Genomic DNA, 13,609 nt, shown 5'->3' on the forward strand with positions numbered 1-13,609 from the left:
AGATTTATTATTTTTCACATGTATCATACTTTCATTGAGCTATTAAATGGCGGATGAGCGCTATAGATGTGACTATGGGAAGCAATTTTAGTCAAGTATAATTAGTCACAAGGCCTAAATTACAGTAACCATCACTTCCCACAGACATGTGGTTGGAAAAACGGCAGAGTATTTTACCAACCTGTTCAGATAATTTGGATATTTTCTTTCAATACTACAAAAAAACTTGAGGAATAATAGTTTCTTAAAAAAATGTAGAATTACATTATAATTCATTGATTACTCTCACATTTTGGATGGGATCCTTTTCCCTTGCGTAATTTTATAACACCATGCATTGGCTCTCTGGAAAATACTGATACACAGAGTTAGGCAGATTTTTGAAATGTTGATATATTTCAGTAAGTAATTATACAACATCAAAAAAATCACACTTGTTAATATAATCATCTATCTCATCATAAAAATCTTTATGTATTGGGAAGCTATAAAGCTCATGATGGTGGATATGTTTTCCAAAATCCTAATTTTTACTTGGAAGTTTGAATTATATCATTGGCAGCAAATACAGTCAGTGGTTCTTTTTGAACTGATAGGCTCACTTGTGAGAAAATGTCATACCAACTCCTCAAGTCTGAGTAATGACTGTTTGCCTATAACTCATTTTTTCAAGCAAAAAAATGAAGTCCAGTGAAAAAAGCAGCTTGATTTACTCACAACTGAAACAACTGCACAAGTGGTTTCCCTCAAGACAACCATCAAACTGGTATATAGCAAAAGAGGTTAATGCATACTTCCCATTTCATCACACAAAATATTTTTAAAAAGTATACTCAAGGGTGAAGAGTTAACAAAATGTATACCTTGTACTGCTGCCTCAAGACATTCTTGAATGAAACCAGCATTTTTCTTACTGCAAGTTTGTGGCAGTAAAGAATGCAATAAATACTTGTAAAGTTTAGTTACTCTGCCTTGATTCATACTAAAACAAAGAGAAGGCTTACCTACCGCTGCTTTTGTTCCATGAGTGAAAATGTCGCCATAGTGAAAATGGCAGATAACATCTTAGTATTGTTATGAGAATACATTTATCTTATGGAACCATTAAAAGGATCTTGGGGACCCCTAAGGATGTTCATATAACACTCTAAGAATTGCTGCCCTAGAATAAGTGCTATATCAAAACCTAAGGACAAAACCAAAAAAAATCTGCCCTCAAAAAGCCCAAAAATCAGTCCTCAGAAAGATCACTGTGATCTGTCAGTAATTTATTTACCTGGAACAATTTTCAATGGTTAGGAAGATAGTTAAATTCCCAAGTCACTATAATATACCATCTATAATGTCTAGTATATAACAGAATATTACTGGACTGGCAAAGAAGCAGGAAAATTTGACACATGACCAGCAGAAAATATAATAAATAGAAACAGACCCATAGGATCAAATGTAAATCTGGAACTGAAAATGTAGTATATGGAATGAAACTTTCACTGGATGGGTTTAACAGCAATTGGATACTATGGGGGAAAAAAATCAGTGACTTGAAGACAGGTCAACAGACATTATCCAAATTGAAGTACAAAAGAGAAAAAAGTTTGAAATGAAAATATGAAAAGCACCTCAGTGATTTATAAGACAATATTAAGTGATCTAATATACCTGTAGCTTGAGTCTCAGAAGGAGAAGAGAGAAAGAAAAAGCAGAAAAAAGTATATGAAAACATGATGGCTGAAATTTCCCAAAATTTGATGAAAGACATCAATACACAGATCAAAAGAAGGTCAGAGAACCTCAAGAATGACAAATATAAGGAATACCATATCTGTAATCATACTGTTACAGACCAAAAAATAGAGAGAAAAACTTAAAAACAGTAAGAGAATAAGGAATACATAAAATGATTGGTAAGAATGATAGCTGTCATATCATCATACACAAACAAGGTCAGAAGACAATGGAATAACTTCTTAAAAGTTCACAGAAAAGAAAGGAAAAACTATCAACTTGGAATTCCATATTCAATGAAAATATCCTTCAAAAATAAAGGTGAAATAAAGGTATTTTCAGAAAAACCAGCAGCACTATCATATAAGAAATGCTAAAGTTCTTCAGGTTGAATGGTCTCAGATCAATGAGAAGGAAGAAAAAACACAAGAAATGATGAATAGGAGGATAAAAGTACCTTTTTTTCCTATTTAAATAAACAACTTACTCTTTAAAGCAAAAATAGTAATTTTTATGGGGTTTATAACATATGTAAAAGTAAAATACATGACAAAATAACATAAAGGTCAGGAGGCAGTTAATTGGAGTTTATAGAGTAGTAAAATTTTTATACTGTACAATAAAGTAATATGATATTAATGTTAAGTAGGCTGTGATAAATTAAGGATGCACATTTTAATCCTAAATGTAACCACTAGTAATAGAGTGAAACATAACTAAAAAGGTAACAGATAAATGGAATACTGAAAAATAATTAATTAATCCAAAAAAAGGTAGGAAAAAACGAACAAAAGAACTGGTAGGACAAATAAAAAACAAATAGCAAGACACTAGACCTAAACCCAACCATATCAACATTTACATTAAATGTATATGCCAACCCTCCAACTACAAAGCAGAAGTTGTCATACTGGATAAAACCACAATCTAACTATTTGCTAGATGAAGAGCTGCATTTTAAATATAAAGACATGGATAGGTTGAAAGTAAAAGAATGAACAAAGACTTATCTTGTAAACTGGTATGGCTATATTGATATCCAAATCAATATAGACTTCAGTGTAGACTTCGAGTCAAGGAATATTACCAGACATAAGCAGAGACATTTCATGATGATAAGGATCGATTCATCAAGAAAGCATAATGATTCCCAGTGTATATGTATCCAATAGTAGGCTTCAAAATATATGAAGCAAAAACTGTTAGCCCTAAAGGCAGAAAAAGACATCCATAAACATAGGTGGAAACTATAGCCTCCTCTCAGCAATAAAAGAACAAGAAAAAACACATAGGATGAAGTAGCAAAAAAAACAGTAGGAATATTGAAGATTTTAACACTATCCACCAACCTGATTGAATTTATATTTATTGAACACTATATCCAACAAATGCAGAATGCACATTCTTCTCAAGTGTATATGTAACGTTCACGAAGTTAGAACATATGACCATATACCAGGGCATAAAACAGTCTCACTAAATTTCAAAAGACTAAAATCATGCAGATGTTACTTGATAATGATATAATTATATTAGACATCAAGAAGAAAAGGCTATTTAGAAAATCTCCACATTTGAGGGAATTAAACAAAACATTTCAAATAACCGATGGATCAAAGAAGAAATCACAAAAAAAGGAAAAAATCATAAGTTGGACTTATATACTCTGTTCATCGTAAGACACCATTAACAGAATGAGCAGCCCACCTTCCCTACCAAATACTTCAGCTATTAGATGAAGCAGATGAAGGTAGTCATTCATAGGACAATATGAGAGAGTATGGAAGTTCAAGCAGAGTATTCAATGTCAAGCAGGGCAAAGAGAGTCCAAGCAAAAGGGCTGCTCCATGTAGGGAATCAGAACACAGTTTGTTAGGACGGGTGTCTGTGTGTGAGTGACTTCTTGGCACAGATGACATAGCCCAAATGGGATGAGGAAGGCAATGACATCATCAAGGTGGTAGCGTTGGTGATATGAGATTGGTTATTCATAACAAGATTGATCAAATAAGTAAATATTTTAAAGATAGTGGAAGCCAGATTTTTCACTGTTAGAGAAGGAAGGTAGAAACACAGAAAGTGAATAAAATGATACGTAACCAGCAGTACTGGATTGGAATTGGAGGGATCAGTATGAACTCATGGTTTTCAATATATACAAATATAAAATTATATAAATATAAACACACACACATATACAAATGTGTGTGCATGTATGTATATATGGATATTCCCTAGTTCTGTCCACTAAGACAGCAATCCCACCCTAGCAGTAATGAGAAATCTAGTATTTAAATCTTGGCTTCTAACTACCATTGTCCACTAAAAGGAATCAAGGAACCTTTGAGAAGCAGGTAATTTTAGAACTAGAGTAAAGAAACTACAAGATGTGCATGGAGTATCTTATCAGAAAACAAGGTACTCAAAAACAGATAAGGACATGCCATAAGAACATAGAAGTCATCATGAAGGTAAAATTGGGGACATAAAAATATCTCAAGCATCAAAATAAATAAGAAGAAAACAAATTACAACCCATTCAACAGAAATTCAACATATGAATAAATGGAAAGTTTGAAGAGGAAGGGGGTATTTCATAGTCTAAAAGCTCCCCCCCATAAAATACCTATTAAAGGAAAAAAGAAAAATTTTACAGTGAGGAAGCCTGACAGTCAACATCACAATGTAGTGATCAAAGTGTGCATCATCATGAATGACAGAAATCACTTGCACCACCTGACAGACTGCAAGGAGAAAATAGCATCAATTCTGTGATATTCCTGCCAAAGAGCCATAACCTAAAGCTAATATGAGGAAATAGCATACAAACCCAACTTGAGGGACATTGTACAAAATAAATGGTTTGTAATCTTCAAAAGCATCAAAGATATGAAAGGCTTATGAACTCTTTCCGACTAAACAATCCAAATTCAAAACATAAACAAATAAAAAATCACAACTGTATATATCTAGCGCTTTCCTATATCCCTGACCTAATTTCTTAGTACATTCTCCTTTACTTAATTCTGCCCTGGCCTTCTTACAGTTCCTCCCAAAAAAAGCACCTTTCCAACCACAGGGCCTTTGCATTTGCTCTTCACTGTGACTGATGTACTATTCCCCCAGGTATTCATCAACTTGATCCCAGGTTCTATGTCTCTGTTCAAGAAAGCCTTCCCTGACCATCTTATCTAAATTAGCTCTGTCAACTTACATCTTTTTCTACTCTTTTATGCACTTATTTTTCTTGCAAAACCTGTTTCATTTGTAGTATTATTTATCCATTTATTTATTCATTTATTTTATGTTTCTCCCTATGAAAATATAAACTCCACAAGAATGGATAAATTAGCTATCTTGTTCATGACTGTATTGTTAGCATCCAGCATAGTGCTTCTTATTGAGTAGGCACTTGATAAACATTTGCAGAATATACGAATGAATGTGAATACTTGTGGTGTTTTGTGTCAGTCTGTCTGTCTTTCTGCGAAACAATAGGTAAAAATCAGTTAAATACAGGTAAAATAGTTGCACTGGAGAAGAAAGAGAACATCTACTGAAATGTGAGGGAAATATAGGAAGAAAAATAAGGAGAAAGGTAAACGCGTTCAACATGAAGTTCCTTTGATAGTTCAAACTGGTTATCACCATTTCCTCCCAGGTCTCAGGCTGTGCCCATTTGACTATGTTGTATATCCCAGAAGAGCCAAGTTCTTTAGTTCTCATTCAATATTGCTGAGTAGGATCTGTTTGATTGTTTCCATGGAGATGTGACCCACTCAATTGTGGGTGGTAAATTTTGATTAGATGGTTTCCATGGAGATGTGCCTCCACGCACTCAAAGTGGGTTGCTTACTGGAGTTCTTTAAAAGGGAGCCATTTTGGAAAAAGTTTTAAAACAGACAGAGCCTACACAGTCAGACACCTCTGGAGATGCATAAAAAAAAATGCCCCCAGGAAAGTTACTGAAGAACCCTCAAAAGAAAGCTAGCAAACATCACAATGTGCCTTTCCAGCTGACAGAGAAACCCTGAACTTCATTGGCCCTTTCTTTGGAATTAAGGTATCTTTCTCTGGATGTCTTAATTTGGACATTTTCATGGTCTTAGGACTGTAAACTTACAACTTATTATATTCCCTTTTTAAAAGCCTTTCCATTTCTGGTATATTGTATTCTGGCAGCTTATAAACTAAAACACAGGACTTCAGCTCTCAGCAACTGTTCCACCCCCAGCCTTGGTCCCCATGTGTTCCTCCTACACCTCTTGTCACCTCTGAGGCTGTTCCCTGCAATGGTGGTTTCCCCTGCCTTTGCCTAGTCTTACCCTATTCAGGTTCCAATTTCTTTCCCTTCCCTCACAACCATCCAGGGCTCTTCCACTTGCTGCAAAAAGGTAGTCATATCTGGCTTAGAAATGGAGTGCCTGCTTTACAAGAAATACCAAATGGTGTAGAAAATATTTTTTTAATTATAAACTCAAAACATTTTGATTCAGTGTTGATTTAATTTACAATAAACTAAAGGTAAAAATAATATTCCTGAGGGAAAAGAAAGACTTCAGAGAAGGATGATGGAACTGAAGACTATGAGATCCCACAGGAAGGAAGGCAATCTTGTTTTAAACTCATTCAAGCTCCATCTCTTGAGAGCAAATGGAACATAGTGGTTGAGAATATGGACTCTGGAACCAGAATTCCTAGGTTCAATTCCTGCCACTGCTTTCCACCAGCTATGTGACCTTGGGAAGTCACTTAAACTTTATATGCCTCAGTATTTTCATCTGTAGAAAGGGGATAAAATAGTACCTACCTAATAAGGTATAAAGGTTAAATAAGTTAATATATTTTCAGTGGTTAGAACAGAGCCTGGTATATAGGAAGCACAATATTAATTACTACTATTATCATTGCTGTTGCTAAGAGGAAAACAAGAAGTTTCATAAGACAGTTTCAGGTTAATTACTCAATGTTAAATGCCAAAGTTCACAGACTTCCTACTTCAAATTTGCTGTAAATAATGAAATGCGCTCACTTTAGTAATAAATTAATTCTGTTCATTCAATCCAGGCTTTTTGGAAAATCAGAACATATCAGGATGCCATTTCTGGCTGTTCTGCCCGTATATTGTGGGTCAGAAAATAACATAGAACAGTGCTTCTCACTATAATGTGCTTAAGAATCACCTGAGGATTTTATGTAAATGAAGAGTCTGTTCAGTAGTGCTGGAGAAGAACCTGAGATGCTGTTTTCTTACAAGCCCCATAAAGTGATGTTAGGTTTTTGGTTAATACTTAACAATAAAAGTTAAAAAAAAAAAAAAAAAAAAACTTACACACACACATTAACCAAAACATGGTTTCTAATCACTGAGGGGAAAAAAAATCCATATTTCTCCCCAAAACCTACTATAAGACGTCTATCATCTATCCCCTGCCTAACTACCTCTCTAATTTCTTAGTACTCTCTCCTTCAATAACTCTATTACTCTGTTATGGATTTCTTATGGTTCCTTGAAGAAAAGAACCACACTTTGGATAGCAAGGACACAGAGCATCTATAGAAATTGTGAAGCAAAACACAGTATGAAACCTGGCTTTTATTTTTACAATAGTTATTAAATAAATGTCCTGTGCTCCAAATCCAGCCCCTTGATCATTAAAAAAGAGAAGTAGGTAATGAAAGGAAAGTCAAAGGAAGGTGTTTCTTGAAAGACAGCCCTGAAATTCCTAATGCAGAAAGCTCATATTTCATACCACAGATTATAAATTATTTCAGGCAGAAGACCTTACCCAGTGAGACCAAGTTGCTGTAGTTCTCCAACATTACATCCACATATAGATCCTTCTGAGCAGGGTCCAGGCACTCCCACTCCTCCTGAGAGAAGTCTATGGCCACATCTCTGAATGTCACCAATTCCTAAAGCCAAAAACTCACATATTATTTGTGAAATTAAAAAAAAACATTTCAAGAGGAAAGAAGAGAGTATGGAGAATAACACTGTAAGAAGGGGGAATACAACAATAAAGTAGGCCGGAAATCTGTGATACAAGTAGGAAAAATAAGGAAATCAGTGCAACTAAAACAAAGTGACTACGTGTTCTAGAGGAATCCTATTAGAGCAAAAAAACTTACTGGATACTGTGAGATAAATCAGCTACCCAAAACTGTCTGGTTATATATATATATATATATATATATATATATATATATATATATATATATATATATTTTAAAAAATCCCAACTTCTCTATTAAATAAAATAGTGTCTATATATGTAAGTTCACAAACTATGTATTTACCTTATAAATGTGAATGGCTACATCATAAAAAAAGCATGAAAACTTTTTTCCAAATATATTATAAAATCTCTATATTAAAAAAATGATGTCCATCAAATTAAGTTATATCTTCAAGCCTCACATTCACAATTCTGCTAGACTACATAATAAGAGTTTTTTCTTATGAAGAATAGTTTTTTTATCAGCTGCAAATCAGTTCATCCTATGGAAAATCAGATTAAGTACCCTATTATATTCACATTTGTAGGTGGAACAAAATTTCTAAGGATTTTCTTAATTCTAGGAATCAGCTATCATCTAGTATTCATGCATCTGGGTCATCTTCTTACTTGTTACTACTGATCATCCCTCACTTAACATCTTCTTTGTTCCTTAATTAGATGACACTGACGAAGGATATTGCACATCACACAGATGTCACCCGAGACATCTGTATATTGACAAAATGGATTTTGATACTGGTGTTCATCTCTTAGGGAATCCCTGCAAAGAGCCACTCACTCCCCTCTCCTAAAGCTTTGCAAAGCTTGAAGTTAACCATAAACTGAAGCTGAGACCAAGCAATCCCAAATTCCAACGTATCTCTCAGGTAAATTCTGGTCTATGAAAAAATTCCAAATTTCTTTGTGTAATACAACACCACTAACTCAATACACCAGACTTGAGGTGGGAATGAGAAATTCTGGTAAGGGAAATGGTACAGACTTGGATATACCGAGATGTTAACAAAGGGCACTGCTGGAGACAGCTTGCCACAGATATGTCACGGTTAAAACGTAAAGTCTTTTGGAGAATCCATAAACAACTGAAAACTATTGTCCCAGGTGATTATCCAGCTGTCTAAAGGGAGAATACCCTGACTGGCCTTTTTGACAACTGTCCATTTATTGGTATTGTTTATGTTTTCAAAATGTCTGCAGTCTTTGGTTCTTTCCTCTTCCCTTCTTCTCTTCTAAGAATCCTTTTTGTGCTCAATCTACTATTGGTTTCCCCTGTATACAAGTAAAAATGTGCTAATAATTAACTATGTTTTTTGACAAAAGCTCCTTCAGGAGACTCCATTCCTCCACTACCCCATCACTGCTCATGATAGAAGACGGAGCAACAAGAGATCCTGAAGAATATGTTCAACGAATATAACAATACTGATTGGAAAAAGGAGGTAGCGCATGGGGAGGACTCTGGGCTATTGGCATCATTCTTCACTGGAATAGGAGGAACTGAGGTGCAGGCTCAGGGATGAGGTTCTCCTAAGTAGAAAATTTTAGGATAATTAATAAAATATCCACATGACCTAACAATCACAACTTTTCAAGAAGAAAGAAATACCAACTTACTTCAGTCATTGTTCCAGAAGTGAAAGAACTAATTAATCCTCCATGGGGCTCTTCAACCAAGTAAAGCATAGTGTCCAGAGAAGCCAGAGCTGGAAAAGGATAAAGAAACTTCAATCATGCTGTGTGTAAGTGATTTCATTATGACTTAAGCTAACATAAGCTTTTATTCACTCCATTCCAGCTTCTACTCCCACCCAATCTCACCATCACCCCTCACACCATTTATGAAATCTAAACTCTCTCCCCAAACCCCAAGGTACTTCAACAGGAAGGTTTCTGGCCAGTGTCCAGTTCTGGAGATACTGACCTGCATATAAGAATACGCTGTTCACTCTTGGCTAGATCAGGTCCTTTTCTCACCATTCCCACCTCTCAGATCTGAGAAGGGGCCACATGGTCCAACTAGAGCCTCCTTCATGGCCTGAGAAGTGAATAAAGTTGATTAAGACATGGAAGTGTGTTAGTAGGATAGTACGTACAAAAAATTATTCAGGCAATTGCCTGATTCCAAAAATCTAGCTGCTTAAATGCATATCAGAACATCCATAGAATGGAACACTATGGTATATGCCAAATCAGGGAAAATACGCAAGATAATATTGTCAATGGAAAAAATAAGTTATGGGATATATAATAGCATTACATTTTAAAAATACACATATATGAGGAGGTGAAAAACTATATATATATATATATATGCACATCCCGATGGAAAAAAAGTTGGAAAGTTAATCATCTATAGCATTGTTTATCTTTTTTATTAGGATCAAAATTTTCCTTTTTGTTTAGATAGTCTGCATAATTGTTGCAACCATAGCCATGCATTATACTAACCTTATGATTTCTAAGTATGCCTATGTCTAGCCTAGAAAAAAAAATGACTGAAATTATCCAATAAATGTTATACATCTATTACAGTCTTGACCCACTTCATTTCAGACAGATAGGTAAGGTGTATCTTGCTTCTGAACCTGTCTTTTTAGATATGCTACCCTACAGATAACTACTGAATCACCTGATTCTATTAGTCTCACTTTGCAACTAACATAATAAAATAAAAATTGTAAGATATAAAGCTTACAGAATATATTCCATTTGCTTCCACAGAGTTCTCAGACATTCAGTAAAATTTGGTCACGACCCAATAGTATTATCTTCCTGTTTGCTCCCAAGGCAGGTCAACTGCAATGCTCAATTGACCTTTATTACTGGCTGCTTTGCACTTATTTTTATTCAAATTTTGTCTTCTTTGTCTTAAAGGAAGCAAATATATCTTTTGGTCACTGTATTACCACCTGCCCCCAGCCCCAGTACAATTACCACAGAATCTCTCTTTTGGGGCAAAATTCTACCTATAATTCCACTTCTAAAAATGTACCTTTAAGAAACAACTAGAAAAATTCACAAATGTATGCACAAAGATATTCAACAAAAACAATTTTTGATACCTGAGAATCAGAAGCTATGTAATATCAGTAGACAAAAGAATTAATAAATTATGATCCACTATATCCTCATTAGTAATGATGGTATTAGCCCATACTAATTGATGGGAAAAAACATGAATGATCAATTTCTTAGTAAAGGAGGCAGGCGGTAATGGATGCTTAATGTGGAAGGTATAGTCTTAAAAAAGCTCTAGTGTCAGAACTTCAAGAGCATGAATCTGAACTTTATGGTTACCAATTTCTCAACACCTGTTTCCTTATCAATAAAAGAAAGATAAGAACACTGATGGGCGGGCCGCGGTGGCTCAGCGGGCAAGAGTGCTTGCCTGCCGTGCCGGAGGACCTCGGTTCGATTCCCGGCCCCAGCCCATGTAAAAAAAACAAAACAAAAAACAAACAAAATATAATAAAAAAAACAAGAAAATGTTTAAAGATGTTTCCCTTTCTTCCTTCCATCCTTCCTTCCTTCTCTGTCTTTCCTTCCCTTCCTCCCTCTCTCTTAAAAAAAAAAAAAAAAAAAAAAAAGAAAGATAAGAACACTGCCAACTACAGATCGTTGTGTTGAAGATTTTAAAAATTCATAAAATAGTTACTGCCATAAATAATTGCTTAATACAAGTTAGCTACTATTATTGAAAATGGAGAATTGTTACATGTCCCTTAACCCATTTTAATAAAAGAAATTTAACTGCACTCTTTCTATTTTCCTCATAGCAAAATCTGTGCTTCTCAGCCCTGCTTTCTTATAATGCTAACTAAAATTTCATTTCCCCACCTTCAGCGCATTATTCTTACTAAACAACATGAGTAAAAAAGGTTCTCGGCACAGTGGCAGAGTTCTCGCCTGCCATCCTCTCCAGAAGACCCGGGTTTGATTCTGGTGCCTGCTCATGAAAAAAAAAAAAAAAAAAAAGGTTTCCGAAGAGATGTCCAAGAAAGGTGGCAAAACATTTTGCTTCAGGACGCAATCCTTCCACCAAAACAGCTATTTAACAGGCAGGAACTACCTGAAACAACTATTTTGAAACTGCAGAGGTCAGAAGAACACTTCAGAGCATTTAGAAAAGAATGGTAGAGTAAAGGCTGAGAAATTATGATAAAGACTTGTAAATTGCTCTCTCGGCAGGTAGCTACTGGTGCCCATCCCTGATCTTGTGGAAGGCCACTATGGGGTCCAGTCCCAGGCTAGCTGCTGCTGAACAGAAAAAATTATCTTCCCCAAGAAGAGGGGAGTGCATGGTTGATCACTGATTACATCTTTTGACTAGTAAATTTGGATCACTGGGGGCCCACCTCTCAGGGTAGCTATGGGATAAAAAAAAACCATTACCCAACTATATGCTGTCTGCATAAGACTCACCTTAAAGTCAAAGATACAAGTAGGGTGATGATGGAAAGAAATATACCATGCAAGCAGTAACCAAAAGACAGCTAGGGTAGCTATACTAATATCAGATAAAACAGACTTTAACTCAAAAACAGTTAAAGGGACAAAGATTGTCATTACACACTGACAAAGGGGACAATTCAACAGGGAGATGTAACAATTTTAAATACATATGCACCTAACAGCAGAGACCCAAATATATGAAGCAAACACTGACAGATTTGAAGGGCAAATCTGACAGTTTTAAATTAATAGTAGAAGACTTTAATATACCACTCTCAACAATGGATAGAACATCTAGTCAGAAGATCAATAAAGAAGTACAGGACTTGAATGGTATTACTAAACCAACTAGACATATATAGAAGGCTGCACCCAATGAAAACACATTCTTCTTGAGTGTAGCACATGGATCATTCTCCAGGACAGACCATAAATTGGGTCCCAAACAAGTTTCAATAACTTCAAAAATATTGAAATCATACAATCTATACTCCCTGACCACAACAAAATGAAACTAGAAATCAATAACAAAGGGAGAAAAGGAAAATTAACAAATATGTGGAAATTAAACAACATACTCTCAAAATACCAATGTGTTAAGGGGAGGAAATCAGAAGTGAAATTAGGAAATATCTTGAGGCAAATGAAAATTAATGTACAATGTAACAAAACTTACGAGATGCAATGAAGGCACTGCTGAAAGGGAAATTTATGGCTCTAAAGGCTTAAATTAAAAAAGAAGAGAGCGGTGCAGCAATGGTTCAGTGGTAGAATTCTCACCTGCAACGCCGGAGACCCAGGTTCAGGTCCCAGTGCCTGCCCATGTGGAAAAAAAAAAAGAAAAAAGATCTCAAATCAGAAACCTATCATCAAAATTTTTGCTGGCCACGGTGGCTCAGCAGGCAGAGTTCTCGCCTGCCATGCCTAAGACCCGGGTTTGATTCCCAGTGCCTGCTCATGCAAAAATATAAAAAAAAAAGTGTTTATGAGGCTGGAGGGAACAGCCTGAAAATGTAGAGCTGTGTTCCAGTAGCCATGTTTCTTGGAGATGATTGTATAATGATATAGCTTTCACAACATGACAGTGTGATTGTGAAAACCTTGCATGTGATGCTCCTTTTATCTACCTTATTAACAGACGAGTAAAACATATGAAATAAAAATTAAAAAAAAAAAATTCCTGCCAATCCTAAAGAACACCTAGGGCATTTTATAAGATTTTACAAAGGTTCCATGCACTAGGGTAACTTTCCAGAAACCTACACCTTCCAGTTGGGTCCCTGAACCAGGTAAGTCCTGAAAAGCAGAGGAGCCAGCCTCTCCAGAGCATCAACTAGTTCCATCCCCCATCCCATATTATTGACAGCCCCTTCCAACATGAAAAAACTAGAATAGGCTTAGCCCAA

The 13,609-nt window shown here is 35.5% G+C and overlaps 1 protein-coding gene across 8 annotated transcripts in view; it reads right to left on the minus strand.

The window, feature by feature from the left end:
- ZNF283 (zinc finger protein 283) overlaps positions 1 to 13,609 on the minus strand; it is a 41,666-nt gene that overhangs the window by 20,232 nt on the left and 7,825 nt on the right. For 5 of the 8 annotated variants that reach the window (XM_077131586.1, XM_077131579.1, XM_077131580.1 and 2 more), the window contains 3 exons: positions 9,673 to 9,786; positions 9,366 to 9,454; positions 7,518 to 7,644 (listed from right to left, as the gene is read on the minus strand). In XM_077131586.1, coding sequence (XP_076987701.1) covers positions 7,518 to 7,644; positions 9,366 to 9,434 — 196 coding nt within the window. In that variant the 5' untranslated portion in view covers positions 9,435 to 9,454; positions 9,673 to 9,786. Of the gene's footprint in view, positions 1 to 7,517; positions 7,645 to 9,365; positions 9,455 to 9,672; positions 9,787 to 12,983; positions 13,020 to 13,609 lie in introns of all 8 variants that reach the window. The other 3 variants (XM_077131582.1, XM_077131583.1, XM_077131584.1) reach the window with 1 other exon arrangement.

This window comes from Tamandua tetradactyla, chromosome 16 (assembly GCF_023851605.1).
Source record: "Tamandua tetradactyla isolate mTamTet1 chromosome 16, mTamTet1.pri, whole genome shotgun sequence".
Classification (NCBI taxonomy): Eukaryota; Metazoa; Chordata; class Mammalia; order Pilosa; family Myrmecophagidae; genus Tamandua; species Tamandua tetradactyla.